Below are 16,612 nucleotides of genomic sequence, written 5' to 3'. Positions count from 1 at the left end.
GAATTTGCTTTTATTTATTTATTTTAAACATGTTTAATTCACTAAGAGTCTCTCTGGTTGCAGTAGTATTTCAGATTAAGTTGTAAAACCAAAACAAAAAGCAGGCGCTCATTGGTAGTGGTAACGGATCATCAATATGTCACCCTATTCTGTATACCATTGTATTTTGTGGTTTATAGAGTACACAGCGATAAGTTAAATAAGCCTTTTAAGAAAATGATTTATTTATATTGTTGATTTGACTGAAAACAAACATTAAATTTCCCCAAACTTACTCTAAAAACACAACTTAAACTTCAATATAAAAGTTTGGTAGTTATGAAGACTTGAAAATGTAAGGCTATTTACACATTTTAGACTGTAAAAGTAGCCTGGACAAGCTAGCATGACTCTGGGTAAAGGTAGCTAGACTAGGAAGGCTAGCTGCTTCCACCTGTTTCCAGGCTTTGTGTTAACCAACTAAACTAACCGGTTTACTAAGCTAGCATTGAGCTAAGCTACTTTGATTAGCTTTGCTATGCTGGTTAATTTAGCTAAACTATTTAGGTTAGCACTTGATACAAGCCATTGTTAAGTGTTAAGCTAAACAAATTAGCTTAATGCTAAGAACAAAGACTAAGCCACACCAGTGCTAAGTACACAGGTTAAGGAAGTGCTGAGCTAATCTAATTTGATTAGATTTGGTTAGCTTAGCTAAACTAGGTAGTTTAACACTAGTCACAAGGACAGACTGTGCTAAGTATTTAGCTAAGAATGAGCATTGTGTTAAGTACAAGTCCTAAGCTTGTTTGATTAGCGTTGCTAAGCCCAGCTGGTTAACTTAGCTAAGCTAGGTAGGTAGGTTAACAGCAATCGCGAGTGCTAAAGGCTAAGTCAAGCCACTTAGTTTAGTGCTAGGAATAAAGATTAAGCCAGATCTAACGTCAGTTAGATGAGTCCTGTTTAGTTAGACTAATCAGTCTTACTTTATTAAGCAAGCAACATTTTATTTAAATATTAAAATACTTACTTTTGGTTTTATATTTAACTATGTTTAGAATGTGTATTTCCCCAAATATTAAACTGTTCTGTTTACACCTGTGCTTTATCATTAAATCATGCAGTACCTCCATCTGGTCAAACTTTTATCAGTATCTATTTTAACATGTTCTGTGATACGTTGACCAGAAAATTAAGACATTTTTAAAATTAAATAAATTTTTGTTATTTCATAAGATTTGAAAAAGCCAAATTTGTCTGAATATTGAGGACGAGTCCGAGGATGTTGCCTGTAAATTTGCTTGCCCCCTCATCTGCTCTGATTTACATTCAGTGCAATGAAGAGTTGATGTGACTCCAGGAAGTGCTGGGAAGATGGGAGTCTTCTTCATCCCAGCTGAACTGCTGACTCCACATTACGTTTGATGAAGATGTAAAGACTGAGTGTGGATGTGTTTGCCGCAGAATTTTCTATGAAGAAACGATGAAGCGAGACCTCTATTTTTCAGTCTTAAGCAGAGACTTATAATTTTTAATCCATTTTTTGCCTTGACAAACATTAAACTGATGGCTTTTTTCTTTTCTGATGCTTTTTGTAAAGTTTGTCTACCTGATGTATGACACAATCTTTAATCACTGTTAGGCTTTGAACGAATGTAAGTTATTTTCCTTTTCAGTGTCAGCATCTTGCAGTAAAAGATACAAGTGTGGGTAATAAAATAAGCAAGATAAAAAGAAACCAAATGTGGGCTGATGGTCAGATTCCTGTGCCGAATGCATCAACATTTCTGCTGTTTTATTAAGTACCTGAATGTGCCATTCCACGCTCATGAGCTTCTTTCCTGTAATTTTGTAATAAATTGCTGCTACATGTTATGTGCCATTAGAGATGTTATCAACCAGTCCCCCTCCTCTCTTTGATAAGCAGATACTTACATAGGATTATTCGCTTAAAGTTTTCCCCCACCTGTTCCTGGCCATATTACGGCCTAGCTTTCATCATTTGATGTTCTTTCTTGCTTTATGTTTAGATGCAGTAGAAAAACTTAGTTGTTTTCTAGCTGTTATAATGGTCAGATTCATAACTGTGGTTTTCTTGTTTTTAGAGATTAGAATCATCTGCCTGGACTCAATTTTATGATGTGACTAGGAATTAGTACAGCGGATGGAGTTAGGAGTTCACTGCTGCATCACAAATCTGGCCTCATCATGATGGGGAAAAGGAAGTGTAATTCTCTGTGACCTTACATGACCCAGTTTATGTAAATAGTCTGTTTTTGTAACATTTAATGCCTTGATGCTTTGGGCTTTTTTCATTTTTTGTGAGCTCCAATCAAACTGAATGATTGTGTTTTAATTACTGCTAACATTGTTAAAATGAAAGATATCACGTGATCGCCATTTCCCTGATGAATGAAATTCTTTCCTGTATGCTATTATCAGAGCAACGTCTGCACTTAGTGTGTGATAAGAAATTCATCAGATGAAGGCAAGTAGAAAGTGAGAGCTTTTTTAAAATCGGGCTGCTCCCTCTCTTTCAGTTTTTATGTTGAGGCTTTATTCTGATAACGTAAACATATATTTGTAAAAAGCCTTTGTCATTTGGGTATTTCTGGATTTGTAGTTTTCTGAAAGAAATGCCATCAATACTGCACAGCCTTCTGCTTATCATGTATGGAGGACCAAAAATGCCATAATCATTTAATAAATACTATATTTTTACATTTATTTCTACTTTAATTTGTATATTTCTATATTAAGTTTATTCATATAAATTGATTATTTATATACATAGACTATGTAAAATTCTTTATTTGAGGCTTCCTGTATTTGGTTCACATGGATGGAAGACTGGCATTTCCATTGATTGCAATGGAAATACTTCCGGCCTCTTTACTGGCCTAAAGTATTTTTCATATATTTATTTCTGTATTTATTTGCCATATAAGGTTGGCATTTCTCTTATTGTTAAAGCAGAACTGACCACCTGCAAAGAATATAATAAAATAATAAATGAAGAGATAAATATTGTATTAGTTTTCATAATTAGCTATTTCTGAACTTTGTATTTACCAAGTTCTGATTATGGCATTTTGAACCTCCATAAGAATTTATTGTTTTATGGTGCCTGAAATAAATAGATAGAAACTTCGGTTCGTTCTCTCATTTCTTCAGTTGTAAAAACCTATTAATAAGTATGCATTATTAGTATTTTGTCCTGAGTCACTTTCATATGTTAACCCTGCCTCCAGTTTAGTTTCCATGTAAACATTATTTACCGACCTGATAATGTCACAGAACACAAACGTCACAACTTTGCTTCTTACAGGTTGCTAAATTTAATGAGCAATTACACGGTTATTTTACAACTTCACTCTTTTACAAAACACAGCGGTATACCCATCAATTGTACAGTATGCAAATGTATCAACACATCTGAGGAATGTGATCTTTGCAGAAGTCCTTGGCGCATTTGTAATAGTTTTGTTTTCTTTACACACTATTTACATGTGTGAGAACTAACGGCGCCTGGATATGGCAGGACAGACGTGGATTCGATGCACACAAAAATTTCCAGCATCTATAAGCCTACAAAAGGACCACATGTTCAACTCAAGTGCTTAACTGCAGGTTAACATCCCGTCTAAAAAAAAAAAAAAGGCCTGTGGTCCATGTCTTCATTTGTTCTGTAATATGTGCAATATAAACAGCCTATAAACAAGTGCAATTCAGGGATTACCCAAAAACAACATGTCAACAACATTATCCCCTGGATCATAATTAGTGCACTTTGTAAAGGTAGTGGCACTTCAGCTGCACTAATGATGTTGATATTATAATTTGAAGACAAATTAATATAGAAAATTTAGTGTCATTAGGACAATGGAAATCCCATAAACTATAATAATAGGACCACAATCAGTACCATAGTCAGTCAGATCTATGGAAAATCAGTGGAGTCACTGCAGGGAGATCATATCTTTGGGGAACTGGGGGTGGGTCTGTGCACAACTAAACATCCAATGTCAGCCGCCTATCTGCCTGTCAGTATGGATTCTGCTGATGTTAACGGTAAATACTGTAATACAACATGTAAGAATTCTGAAGTCTGATAACGTCTTAACTGGTCGAGCACCTGGAGAGAGTTCACAGTGGCATCCCCAGAGAGGAGAACATTTCTAAAGCAACAAGCTCAACAGTCACCAAGCTCCTGCCTCAGGAGACGAGAGGGAGGGACAGATGAACATTTAAAACCTGGAAGAACAGCTAGTCATCCTGTGTTGCATTATTAAGAGATTCAGCCATTCATCTAGCTGCCACAGTCAAACTTCCCCTCATCCTCACGTCTGCCCTGTGCTGGAAATATCTGCTTGGACAGATGAATGTCAGATCATCTCTAGTCAATAACACCAACAACAAGGCACTAGTGGCATCTCTTGGGAAAGAGGTGTAATAGACTAACACTTAAAAAGAACAGCAAGTGTAAAAGTAAAAAAAAAGAATGCCCAGAGAAGGTGGCAAGCAGAAAATCTACCAAAAACAAAACTCCACACAAGGCTAACTGTGAACTCCATGTAGGTAATTAATGAAACTGGGCAGCAGCAGTAATAGAAATATTGCAAAGTGCAGAAACTGCTTGCATATTTACCTCATAAAAAGGCATTACACACACAAAATACCCGCACAAATCAGCAAGCTAGAGAAATATAAGGCACATTAGTATGAGAATTTAGTTCATGTAAGAAAAAGTGCTAAATATGAACCAGTTTAGAGAAGAAGAAATGAAGATCTGCATGAAAGAGAAAACCAACAAATAAAAACATGCCTCAGCCGTGGAGCTTATCATGCTTGAGAGTAGCTGTACAACTTTTTTTTTTTCTTAAACTGTGTGTTTTGACTGCGGTTTCACCGCAACGTCTTCAAGTGGCACCTGCGTAACAACATGTATGAAGCCATTTCTTTATGATTCATTGAGCGAAGAATGTGACAAAAACTGGAAGTGCAGGCGTTGATGTAAAAATGGAAGTGCTGGTCGAAGTCACTGCTCAGTCCGTGGCTTTGGCAGTGAGGGGTTCAGTCTCTGAAGAGTCTTCCTGAGGAAACACTACATAACACACCTTCTGACCCACATATGTGACTCGTTCTGCAACACAAAATAACAATTAGACAAATAATCTGTAAAAATGAACATGTTCATAAAAGATCCATAAAAAGACCCACTCACCGAGCAGCCTGTAGATCCACTTGGGTTTCTCCTTCCACTGAACGCCAACAAAGTAAACAGGGACTCCGGTCAGCATGATGACCATCCCCAGACCACAAACCACCGGCTCAGAGTACAAACTGAAGCACAGCAGCACGGCCCAGAAAATCAAGTAACTGATGGGGACCAACATGTTTACCTGCACAGAGCGAAAAGCTTCTCATTAGACACTAATAAGAAATGAATAAATACAACAACAAATATAGAAAAAATACAACATTACAGTTTCCCTTTGGGATAAATAAAGTATATTTAATTTAACTACCACTACTAACAACACCATAAGCAGACAAATAAATATATAAAAAAGATTCTAATGTCGAATTTTGAATATATTCAATTTAATTTCACTTTTGCCACCATTACGACTAGCTACCACTGACTCACTACCATCACTAATACTGTAATAAACATTTTGAAAACCATCATGCTGTTTTTGCAAACAAATATTATAATTTTCATTTTAGGGTTAAATTCTTTTATTCAGTTGAATTCCTGGGAAAACCGCTACTCTGATAATCAACTGATTGTACAAACTAGTAATTATTCAATTATTATATTCTTAACTTGACTGTTGAACAACAATGAATTATTCTCCTTTTACCTGACATGTAACTGACATCTCAGACACCAGGGGGCACCAAACTGTTAGCATATCTTTAATGACTAACCCCTCATCTGCTGTGTGTTTCTCATAAAATCTGATGGTCACAGAGGACAGGTTATGTCCACATTTAGTCTCCAGACAACAATACAGTAGACTGGCCTACAGATGTAGTCAAGCCTGGACTCACACAGTCTCTCATTTAAAAAAATTAAACCTCTAAAATTGTGTTTTGCTTCTATTTTTCCAAATGTTATGCTCTGCTTTCCAGACAGACCCTGCATGAATTCAGCATTGATTAGCAACTAGTGCAGCAGCGTCTCTCAGTTGAGCCATTTTCATTAAATGTAAGGGAAGTAATAAATTCATGTGGATGCAACTGGTTTTAAAGTTCTTCAGTGTTTCAAGACAAAGGTCATTAACGCACCACACTGGATCTGTTGAGTGCAACTGTTTTAGTTTTTATTCTTCTTACTGTACTATATCTAGCTACTTTACACTGTTTTCATATTTTCACTTATAAAAATCAGTGTGTTCTGTTGTCATCTTTAAGTTTTTGGGTTTTCTAACCAGATCTGGAGCTTCTAAAGAAACCCAGCTGAGAGCCATCACTTGATGGGTACACACTTCTCATCCATAAGACCATGTGGCGAGTTAAAGCAGCTGCTGTACCTTGATCGGCCTGGACAGATTGGGTCTAGTCTTTCGCAGGTAGAGCAGGCCGGCAATGGTCACCCCGTAGGACAGATAGTTGATAAAGGACACGTAGTTGATCAGGTTGTGTGTCTCTCCAATACACAGGATGACTATTGTTGCGGTACACTGTGAGACATGCAGGAATGTTTTACACATTAAAGAGGCAGTAAAATAAGAGAAAGCATTGACCGTGCTGTCCCCTCTGCTCTGTGAGAAGCTACAGAGGCAGGACAAAACGGACAGCAGTACTTACACAGACCAGCAGGGCAGGGATTGGCGTGCAGCTTTTTAGGTGGATCATGGCAAGAAGATATGGCAGATGACCCTCTCTGGCTCCTGAAAAACACAACCTGCAAAGACAAAGATGCTTTACTTTCAGGTGTAAACATTTGTTTGGCAGTGATAACTTGACCTCTGTGACACTGCAGGAATTCAGATGAACATTTTACACTTAACTTCTTCATTTAAGTGCAACTACATTTTCACCGGGTCGCTCATTTTTATACATTTTAAAGATGCAATTCGTAACTTTACCAGCTTAAAAACTCCGCTTTCCTGACTCGAGGCTGAGAAACCTCATTGTAAAACTTTTGCTTGTGGGACGCTAGCGAATGGATATAAAAACAATGATTATTTTTAATGCCCACCATGGCTGACTCAGCAAAGAAACAGAAGAAGATATTAGCAGCATTAAAGGTAAAGAAAGAGAGAGATAAGACAAGAGTCAACTTCAGATGGTTTTTCACTGGCTGGAGGGATCTCACAGTACAGTTAGGATGCAAGATGGATGCAGTATTGGCATTGATAGGGGCTGACTCTGTGGGAAAATCTGCCAAAGCTCATTGGTGCGTCTTTAAGAACTGCTTTCTGATCATTACCCACGGACATTGACGGCTATTTAAATTATTGTGAACAATAATGAAGCTTTGGAAAATGTTTCTTAAGGTGATGTCACACAGAGGGAGAGGCTGCAGAAGTCCAACTGCATTCAACTCTCATCCAGCTTTTCTGGTTCTCAGAAAATGTGAAAAACTCTTAAATTAGAGGGGACAGTAGACAACACCCATATATGAGCAACTTCCACCATATTCCACATTTACAATTAACTCCAGTTTCCACCGTCCTCACCAGTGTTGTTCTCCATTGTACCAGATGTCAAAAAAATGGCAATTATAAATCAGCACACAGAAAAATGTAAAATGTAAATAGCCACCCTGCTGCTCTAGAGCCCTATACTGGATGCAGTGTGATGTTTGCATGTACCTGGAAGATGTGAACAGATATCCATTAATGCCTCCAAAAGTGGAAAGTGCCACGGAGATTGGCATCACCCAGGAAAACATTCCCAGCAGCTTCTCCCCAAAAGTCTGTAAAAACAAAACAAAAACAGAACCAACGAACTATGGCTCAGTTTACTGATCGAGCTTCCCTCTACTTCCTTTGTAGTAATTCATAAACTAACATAAATTCACACATGAATGAAGAAGTAGGGCTGCTCACCACTGCCACAGCATTAGAGGTGAGCAGCTCTTCTGGGGTCATGGAGGAGAAGTAGGCGATGTTGGTCATGGTGTAGACCAGGGTCACCAGTGGGATAGAGATGTAGATGGCACGGGGGAGGTTCCTAACGATGAGACAAGTAATGTACAACTAAAAACGATTCAGCTGATGACGTATTAGTTATCTGAAACCCTGTACATGTATGAGATACAGTCTTTGTCATACTTGCGTGGCTCCACGACCTCCTCTGTGACATAGTTGAGGAAATTCCAGCCACTGTAAGCAAAAGAGGCCTGGAGGAAGGCCAGAGCTATCTGTCCCACTGAAGGGTCCTGGCTGAATTCAAAGGCCACGCTGGGCCTCAACGCATCGTAGTGACCTGGACACAGATGGTGAAAGTCAGGGATACAAAACTGGAACATGGCTGCAGCCTCAAATCTAATGAAAAATAAATCCAAACTATTCTGGCTTTGCTGTTTTCACTGAAGTAACATTTCTGAAAAATTTCGATATTTTAAGAATTCGGTTTCTGGTGGCATCTAATTTCTTTAATTATCAGAGGTAAATAAATCAATTTCTTCTACCCCAAACTGAGCAGAAACAACTGTTATTGGCTCTCAATGTGTGTGTACAGGTGTGTTTACCTCTAAAGATTTGGACTAGTCCTACCACTATGATGAGTGCTAGGGCAAGAAGTTTTCCTATAGTGAAAATATCCTGAATCCTTGTGGCCCAGCGCACACTGGAGCAGTTCACCCAGGTCAGGAATACTGCACACGTAAACAGAAAGACAAAACATACAGTTGTGATGAAACATCTCAACATATGCATATTTTATTCATGGCATTATGATGATGTTAGTCTGACGTTTGAGATCCACTAGTTGAGCTCTTTAACTCCTGCTGTTATTTTCAGTACACTGAAACCATTTTCTGGGTTGGACAAGGATAATACCCGAGTACAAGCATTAAGGCGCTTGATTGACCTCACAGTCTAATACGTGGGAATGCCTGAGGCACTTACACTGACCTCATTCATTAAATCCCAGCTACTTCACCAGCAAGGGATCCAAAAACATAAGTTTCTTGCTGTTCCTAAGGAAAAGCTTTCTATGTATGAATTCCTGATTGTTTATTTGGACATAGACGAGTACAGCTGGATACATTTGATTGGGAAATGAGAGAAAAGTTTTACTGGTGTGTGCCCTGAACAACATATCTTTAACAGTAGCAGAAGTACCACATTGAGGAGACAACTGCAGCATATTAGTGGCATCAGTAATTAACAGAATTCTCCTTTAAATTTTAATGCCCTGTGCTCGTTTGTTTACATATTGCAACCTAAAAATTAGAAAACACATTTTTGAAACATGAAATCACAAATGAAACTACAGTTAATAAAAAGGGTAAAAGCTAAGTTTGTACAATTATAATGAAATTAAAAGTCAATGTTTGTTCTTCAACACAGTCCAAATCCTTCAGAAATAGTTCAACTTTTTCCAAAGCTCCTCTGTTGGTCTGTTCTCTGTCCAGATGATCCCACACCGCTTTGATAACATTGAGTTCTGGGCTCTGGGAAGGAGTCATCACTCCATCAGACCTGTTGCCACTGATTTTCAGTCCAGTTCTGGTATCTTTTTGCACACTCAGGGTTTGAATCACATGGGGTTTTGGAGGAGGTTTAATTTTAGGTGTGCACCACAACTTTCCCAAGTTGTATGCAGGCACATATCAGTGCACAGCAGCGCTGCCAAAAACTTTGTGTTACTACTAACATCGATAACCTCGTCCCTATATGAGACCATGATATCATCAAAATCACTGAATATGGTCAAAAAGTTACACAAACACAAAAACAAACAAATTACGTGGTCACCGCTTAGACACGGAGCTGACAGCTTCCTGTAGAGAGTCACACTCACTGAATCAGAATAATTCACCTCTGTATTAGTTCAGAAACCCTCTCATCAAAATCATAAAATACACCAGTGGGAGTCAGAGCAGTCCCGTTTACTGGCCTTCCTGAGTCAGTAGTGGCCACAGCAGCCTGGGCTGTAAATCAGTTTAGTTTTCCACAATAACAAACCTGTTGCTGAGTGTTTCCCTTACAATTATATTAGCATAGAACTCCCCCTTAGTGCTCAGGTAGGGCTGGACGATCAACTGATAAAAACCAATTAATCAAATTTTCCATTTCTGACTATTTTTATGAAAATCTGGATTTTTATTTCAGTTAGCAACAGACTTGTCACTCACGCCTGGTATTTAACTGTGAATATGACCGCAGCGGGAAACGCTGCTCTCTTTGGGATGCAGAAGACAACTTCAACCCACAAACTCTCGTTAAGAGACGACCGACATCAGCGGAATTATTTCCGCAGTGGATCCTGTATGAAAAGGATCCAGATGGAAAGCGATAACAGATGCAGTTGTGTTGCATATCTCCATGTAAGATAGGAAGCCGTTTATATGGTGGAAAAGTTATCAAGCTGTTTACTTGTTTTGCTGTCATTCACCCATATTAATACATAAATTATATGGGTTTAAGTTAAGTTTAATTAGTTTTCTTTTAAAGAGAAAATAAAATAAAATAGATTAAAATCAGAAATCATATTTGGTTCAATAAAGTCAGATTTTATTTTTATTTTTCACCCAGCCCTAGTGTCAGGTGAGTGTTTTCAGGGGAACTCACTGGACACTGAGCTGAGCTCCTCTGTAATTTGAATGAAGGGCATACCTCAGTCTTTTCTCCCAGTTACCCTTCTTTAATAATATGTTGACAGCCACTTTTCTATGGAAACCATTTCCATGAAGCTTTAGGGACCAGTAGGCTGAAATGACTCAGATGTGTCTCAGGTCCTGCAACATGTTGTTGCTGTATTTTCCCCATTTTTCTCAAATACATTTTTTTTTGTAAACAAGGCTAAGATTGGCCACGTTTTTATCTGAAAAATATAAGGAACTCACCTTGTTTTGTGCAAAAATACTATTTTATTCCTGTTACCCTGAACCAAATAAGAGGGGAAAAAAACAGGTACGTTGACTAGACTGAAAATCTATAAAACTGGCAACTTGAGGCTCATGGAAGGACTGCTTTTCAACAGAGGTGGAAAGTAATGAATTACATTTACTCACGTTACTGTAATTGAGTAGTTTGTGAGTAATTTGTAACTGAAATGAGTCATTTTACTTTGACCCCAGTATTTTACTTCACTACGTTGGAAACCTCCCCCGTTACAGAGTAAAACATTAAATGCAGGGAAAAAACATCAGTCTGGACAGACATTACTTGAGTAGAATCTAAGAACAGTAAAGATACTTTTACTTAATTACAATTTTTCAGTACTTTTTCCACCCCTGCTCTTAAATGCCTGTTTTTTTTTAGAAAATGTAAATTGTAAACACAAATGAGAGTAGAGGAAGCTGCTGTGAAAAGAATGAAGTGGCTTTCTACAGTTTGGGAACAAACTCTTTCGCTCACTTAGAAGAGAAAAAAATGAAAAAAAATCTTTGTACATATCTCAAAGCCTCGGACTACCTTTGGCGTACACTTCCCACAACAAAGCATTATGTACTAAAAAGTGGTTGAATAAGAAATCTTGCAAAGAACTTTTTGTTCTTAAAGAAAAATGTTGTTTAAAGAGCAAAGATACCTGCACGAGACTTGGAAGGAATTTTATTTCCTAAAGTTTCTTCATCTTTTCTTTAGTGGCCTCTGTATACTCAGATATATACACCTACAGGATGACGGCTGGACAGATCAAGCAATCGATCTCTCTTTCATATGGGCACTAAGGATAATCTAAGGAAACAAGGTTATTGTTCAGACCATGATTGGCGGTGTCACAGTGCAGCTGTTAAACATTAGTTGGTCACAGTAGCTGGCTTTCTGGCATCGTTTTATACCCAAAAAGGAGGTCAAGTAAACCCCTGACAGAAACAAAAAATCAAACAAAAAAAAAAACTCCTTTCTAGAAGGAGGTTTTCACTTTAAGATCTCAGATATAATCACAAATCCAACATTGTTTCCTTATCAGAAGAAATAAATAAATGGAATTAACACCTTGACTAATGAAAATGGATGGAAAGTACTAAAAGGAAAACTTCTTGCCTTCAGATCTTATTTTCATTTAGTGTATTATGGTGTGTACATGTGTATACGTCTCTGTGTGTGCAAGTATGTAGGCCCCTGGCCCTCCACCAGCCAACGACCTTGACACTGACCCTCAGATTTGTGTGTTTGTGAATGCGGCTATAACAAGGGCTGGCTCAGAGCCAATCATTCAGTTCAAGCTGGTGTACAAGCTGAGTGAGATTTCCAGTCCAGTAAGCCCTGTAAAAGGTACTGGTTAAGACTACAGTACCATTTCTAAATAAGAGAATAGGTTTCTGTAGTTTAAAGTGTACATTATGTCCACAATTTAAAAATACCTAAACTCCATGATATTAAAAATATTTGAACTTAAGCTTTGTGGAATAATTCCACATATTGTGCACTAGATGATGAGTTTGAGGTGGGGATTTGCTCTGGTATGCAACTTTTTTTAAATAAGAAAATAAGGACTTATTTTTCTGGTTTACAGCTCTACTCTGATCAGGTAGAACAGTTCCTGCCAACTGAACATATGTGCAGAGAGATTCGGGGAGACCAGCAGAGTTGCTGCAGCATTACAAGAGTCACGTAAAACTATTTTACCTGCTTTTAAATATGATTAAACTATTAAATTTAGAATCATACTGTTGAAGAAGAAGTGGAAGAATAATTTAAATGTCTCACAATGAAAAAGCATGTGTGCCTGGTCTGAGCTGCAGAGAGCCCTGACCCAGTTTAACCTGTGCTTGTAAGAACTTCTGTTAAACATGGACTTTATCATGAGAATGTAATTGCTATGTAAATAGGTTTATATTGTAATTACATGCCCAAATTCCTTCTGTTAAAGTTGGATCCTTTCCATTATTTCGAATAACAATCAAGTGTCTGTATTTCATTTAGACTCAGTCTGATTAATTTGATATATAGCATTTCCAACTACCTGCTTACACCAACATAAAGCACATCTGCTAAGCATTTGGTATTAATTAATCTCTGATAAAATAGTACATTCTTTATGGACCTTTCTGCATCACACACATGACTTTATCCTTACAAAATTAACTCTAAATAACAGTCTGTCTTCATGGAATCCACATAAAACAAACATATATGCAGCACATCAGCTGGCATGTGCTAGAGTAACATGTCAAATAATCTTTACAGTATATCGTAATTCTTTCACAAAGCTAATGTGGAAAATCAGATTTTACAGTTTCCATGAAAAGCAAAAAAAGCTGAATCTCATGCAGGCTTTAGTTGGCGGTATTAGTGCTAGCAGCAGACGTTAGCAGAGAAAAACCATGGAGAACTCATCTCTTCTCCTCTGGACAACCTGTTTTATAGCAGTACTTGAGCAGGTGACCAGGCAGTAGCCCAGGTATGCCAGAACAAGTGACCGAACAGAAGCTGGAACATATGCAGAGCGTTTTCTTGAAAAAACAGCGACCCTTCCCTTCTAACAGATGGTGAATCTGGTTAAAAACATTTAAATTTCCTCTCCTTGAAAACTAAACTATTTATCCAAATCAGACATTTTGCAATGTCTATCCATTAGTATGCAGATTAGCCCCACCCCCATTTCTGCAGCAGTTCTGATTGGTAAACAGTCATTGTTCATAAAGCTGAAAATATGGGTAGAGATGGGGCTGGGATAGTGGCGTTTGAGGGTTTGGTGGGTAACTAAACCCTGTTTTTACCTTTAAAAACAGATCCACACTTCAGTCAGTGGATTCCAGCAGCTACAAGAAAAACTGCACTTGTTTCTGTGTATTCACTCTGCAATATGAGTAATGTTTAAAGCCATTTTTCCCTCTGAGATGAAGGACTTTGAGTTTGTAATGCCAATTATTTCTTTTTCAAAACTGAATCTTGTATAATAATCTTTAAAATCTGTGACGAGTTTTGCTTGTGACACTGGAAAAAGCTCAAAGCTGTTATTTAAGTGTTTTCAGACACCCGAGAATCGCTGTTTCTGCATGGCAGAATATTTTCTCTCATTATCATAAATCTTTATAAATCTAATCTTTTCTCCTCACATTCACACACAAACAGCAACAGTCCAGCACTGTGTGTAATGGCATAAGCGGTGGCTCATCGATCACCAGAGCAAAGGTTCCCCTCCCACCACAGAAAACTGCTTCCGCTGGCTTGGGCACACACACATGTGAATTGTTGGCAGAAGGTTTCGGTGGCACCAGGCAGAGCTTTTTCTGCTCTACAACACCGCTGTGTTTTATAGTCCGTTACTCTCGGGGTGCTACATGCATTTCCGTTCTTGTGTTCCTGTGAACCCCCCCAACCATCTCCCCTGACTTTCCTCTGTTTTAACCCTGACAGGAAGGAGGTGCCAGCGGCTTTGAATGTGACAGTGCAGGTAAATCTGTGCCCCACCGCCCGTCACAACCTCTATTGAAGGCTGCCTCAGCACTAGAATACTAAACTAATTACTGCTTTTAGTCTTAATGGATTGTGATCCAAACTCAGTGCAGATTTATCAAGGGGGCTTTAACATAAAAAACGCCCCCCCCTGGTCCAGACCGCGGTCACCGGAGTCACTAAACTGGCCACAACTCTCCCCAGTTGTAAGGTTGTAAGTTGTAAGTTACTGGAGACCAGAAATACTTAATGCAAATGTTAGTTATAAATGGATGTGAACATAAAAATGCATGCAAACATATATTGCTCTGGTAAAGTTACACATATTTTATAATAACAATAATAATAAACCAGATGTGTACGTGGTAATGTAGAACGGACTTCTTTCCATTGCATTTAGCAGGTCAGTAAAATTAACTTACTGGGAGAAGGTTGAGTGATGGAAAAGATGATTTCTCAATAAATTCCAAATGAACCCCAAGTCTTTTATTTAAGATATTTTTATTAATAAAGTGCACAACTATGTAAAAACTGAAAGGACGATGATGGATGGGTGTCTGTTGCACGTTAGAAGGTAATTCCTTTACTCTGGGAAAGGACGGAAAAACCAAGTGTAACACTATGGATCAGGCAACGGTAATATTCTTTGATACCATCAGCTGATAAAGACATGTCGCATGTCGGACGACGTTTTCTAAAGAAAACTGAAGTTCCAGTCGAAACATGTCAAAGTAAAATTACAACTCCTTAAAAAAACTTTCAGTCTGTTCAAAAGAATTCTTACAACTAATAATTTTTCCTTTAGAAAAACTAACTTGCATAATTAAAAGGGAAATGAGAGTTGGAAAGGGCCTGGGATGAAATCAGAGGATGAAGAGGAGAGAAACTCTGACCTGTATAAGAACACAGCACAGAGGAAATTTGTGTGATGCTAGATGTGAAGTGAATTATGGGAGATATTTTACGTCTGAGATGATGTTTGTTAGCTTTGTTAAATGATCCTGAAATGAGAACACTGCTATGAATTCACTATTAAAAATTTACAGTTAGAATTGGATCTCGTCATTTATGCACTGAATTAAAAACTTGTGTCCAGGACAGTTTACAAGTTATGAAAGCATTTATTTAAATTTTTCCATCCACATGGAACAAATCAAACATGCTTGTTCCACCATCTATGAGTTGTCCATCTCTAGGTCAGTTCTTACTGTTAATCTGACTTACAATGATCCCTCAGTCCAACACTAAATTAGTTTTGTGCAGCATTTAATATAATGTTCAGCAAACTCCTGGAATCTGAGATAACTAGCCAACCCTAAATTGAAATCACTAGTCACACAGAAAAAAACAGAATAGGCACATGACATCTGCATTTTTTCTAAGCTGGCTTCACTCTTTTGCATCTAGTGTTCAGACTTTTTAGAGAAACTACCGTTTCCAAACAAACAGAGGGGGGAAAATTACACTTTGTACACATTTCAGCTTCAGTTCCTATTCATGTCCGACAGAAACAAGCAAAAACTAATAAAAAGTTTGCGTTGTGATTTGCCATCTGAGTGAATGAACTGATAAAATCCAACTGGCTGAAACATACAAAACATGGACAAAACACTGATGAGACACCAAAGTGGAGACTACATGTGGCTCTCTCATACTCTGAAATGAACAGTAGCTTTATGGTTTGTTCTGGGTAAAACTGAGAATCATCACATGAAAAAAAAACACATCTCGGTCTTTTCCATTTTGAAGAAATAAATCACATCACAAAAATGCCCCTTTTTCAGCAGATTTCAGCTTAAAAAAACAAACAAAAACAAAACAAAAACACTAAACCTCTCAGAGATAAGAGCTTATTGATGAGGAAATCTGGTGAACGGGTGCACAGGGCTCAACTGCAACTCTCAGCTCCCCAGTGTGCCTATACTTAGAAGAACACAAGCAGCCCACAACTGGACCCGTCTGGTTTTCACCCACACACCCATGGGTGACTTGTGACTCTCATGCAGTACACTCTGTAGGGAAGGAAGGAGAAAGGGGGTGGGGGGCATATCTAGGCTGACTCACATTCATAAACTCTCAGCTAAGAAGTTCAGTCATCTTCA

At 38.1% G+C, this 16,612-nt stretch overlaps 1 protein-coding gene across 1 annotated transcript in view; it reads right to left on the bottom strand.

The window, feature by feature from the left end:
- Window positions 1-3,302: 3,302 nt before the first annotated feature.
- slc7a10a (solute carrier family 7 member 10a) overlaps window positions 3,303-16,612 on the bottom strand; it is a 35,727-nt gene continuing 22,417 nt past the window's right edge. Inside the window, exons 5-12 of the mRNA XM_041980771.1 lie at window positions 8,687-8,812; window positions 8,268-8,421; window positions 8,043-8,166; window positions 7,806-7,909; window positions 6,796-6,892; window positions 6,519-6,668; window positions 5,204-5,381; window positions 3,303-5,122 (exon numbers count right to left, since the gene is read on the bottom strand). Of these exons, the coding sequence (XP_041836705.1) occupies window positions 5,025-5,122; window positions 5,204-5,381; window positions 6,519-6,668; window positions 6,796-6,892; window positions 7,806-7,909; window positions 8,043-8,166; window positions 8,268-8,421; window positions 8,687-8,812 (1,031 nt within the window). The 3' untranslated portion in view covers window positions 3,303-5,024. The remainder of the gene's footprint in view (window positions 5,123-5,203; window positions 5,382-6,518; window positions 6,669-6,795; window positions 6,893-7,805; window positions 7,910-8,042; window positions 8,167-8,267; window positions 8,422-8,686; window positions 8,813-16,612) is intronic.

The sequence above is a fragment of the Melanotaenia boesemani genome, chromosome 1, assembly GCF_017639745.1.
Source record: "Melanotaenia boesemani isolate fMelBoe1 chromosome 1, fMelBoe1.pri, whole genome shotgun sequence".
Lineage (NCBI taxonomy): Eukaryota > Metazoa > Chordata > Actinopteri > Atheriniformes > Melanotaeniidae > Melanotaenia > Melanotaenia boesemani.
This window is presented reverse-complemented; position numbering and strand designations above follow the sequence as displayed.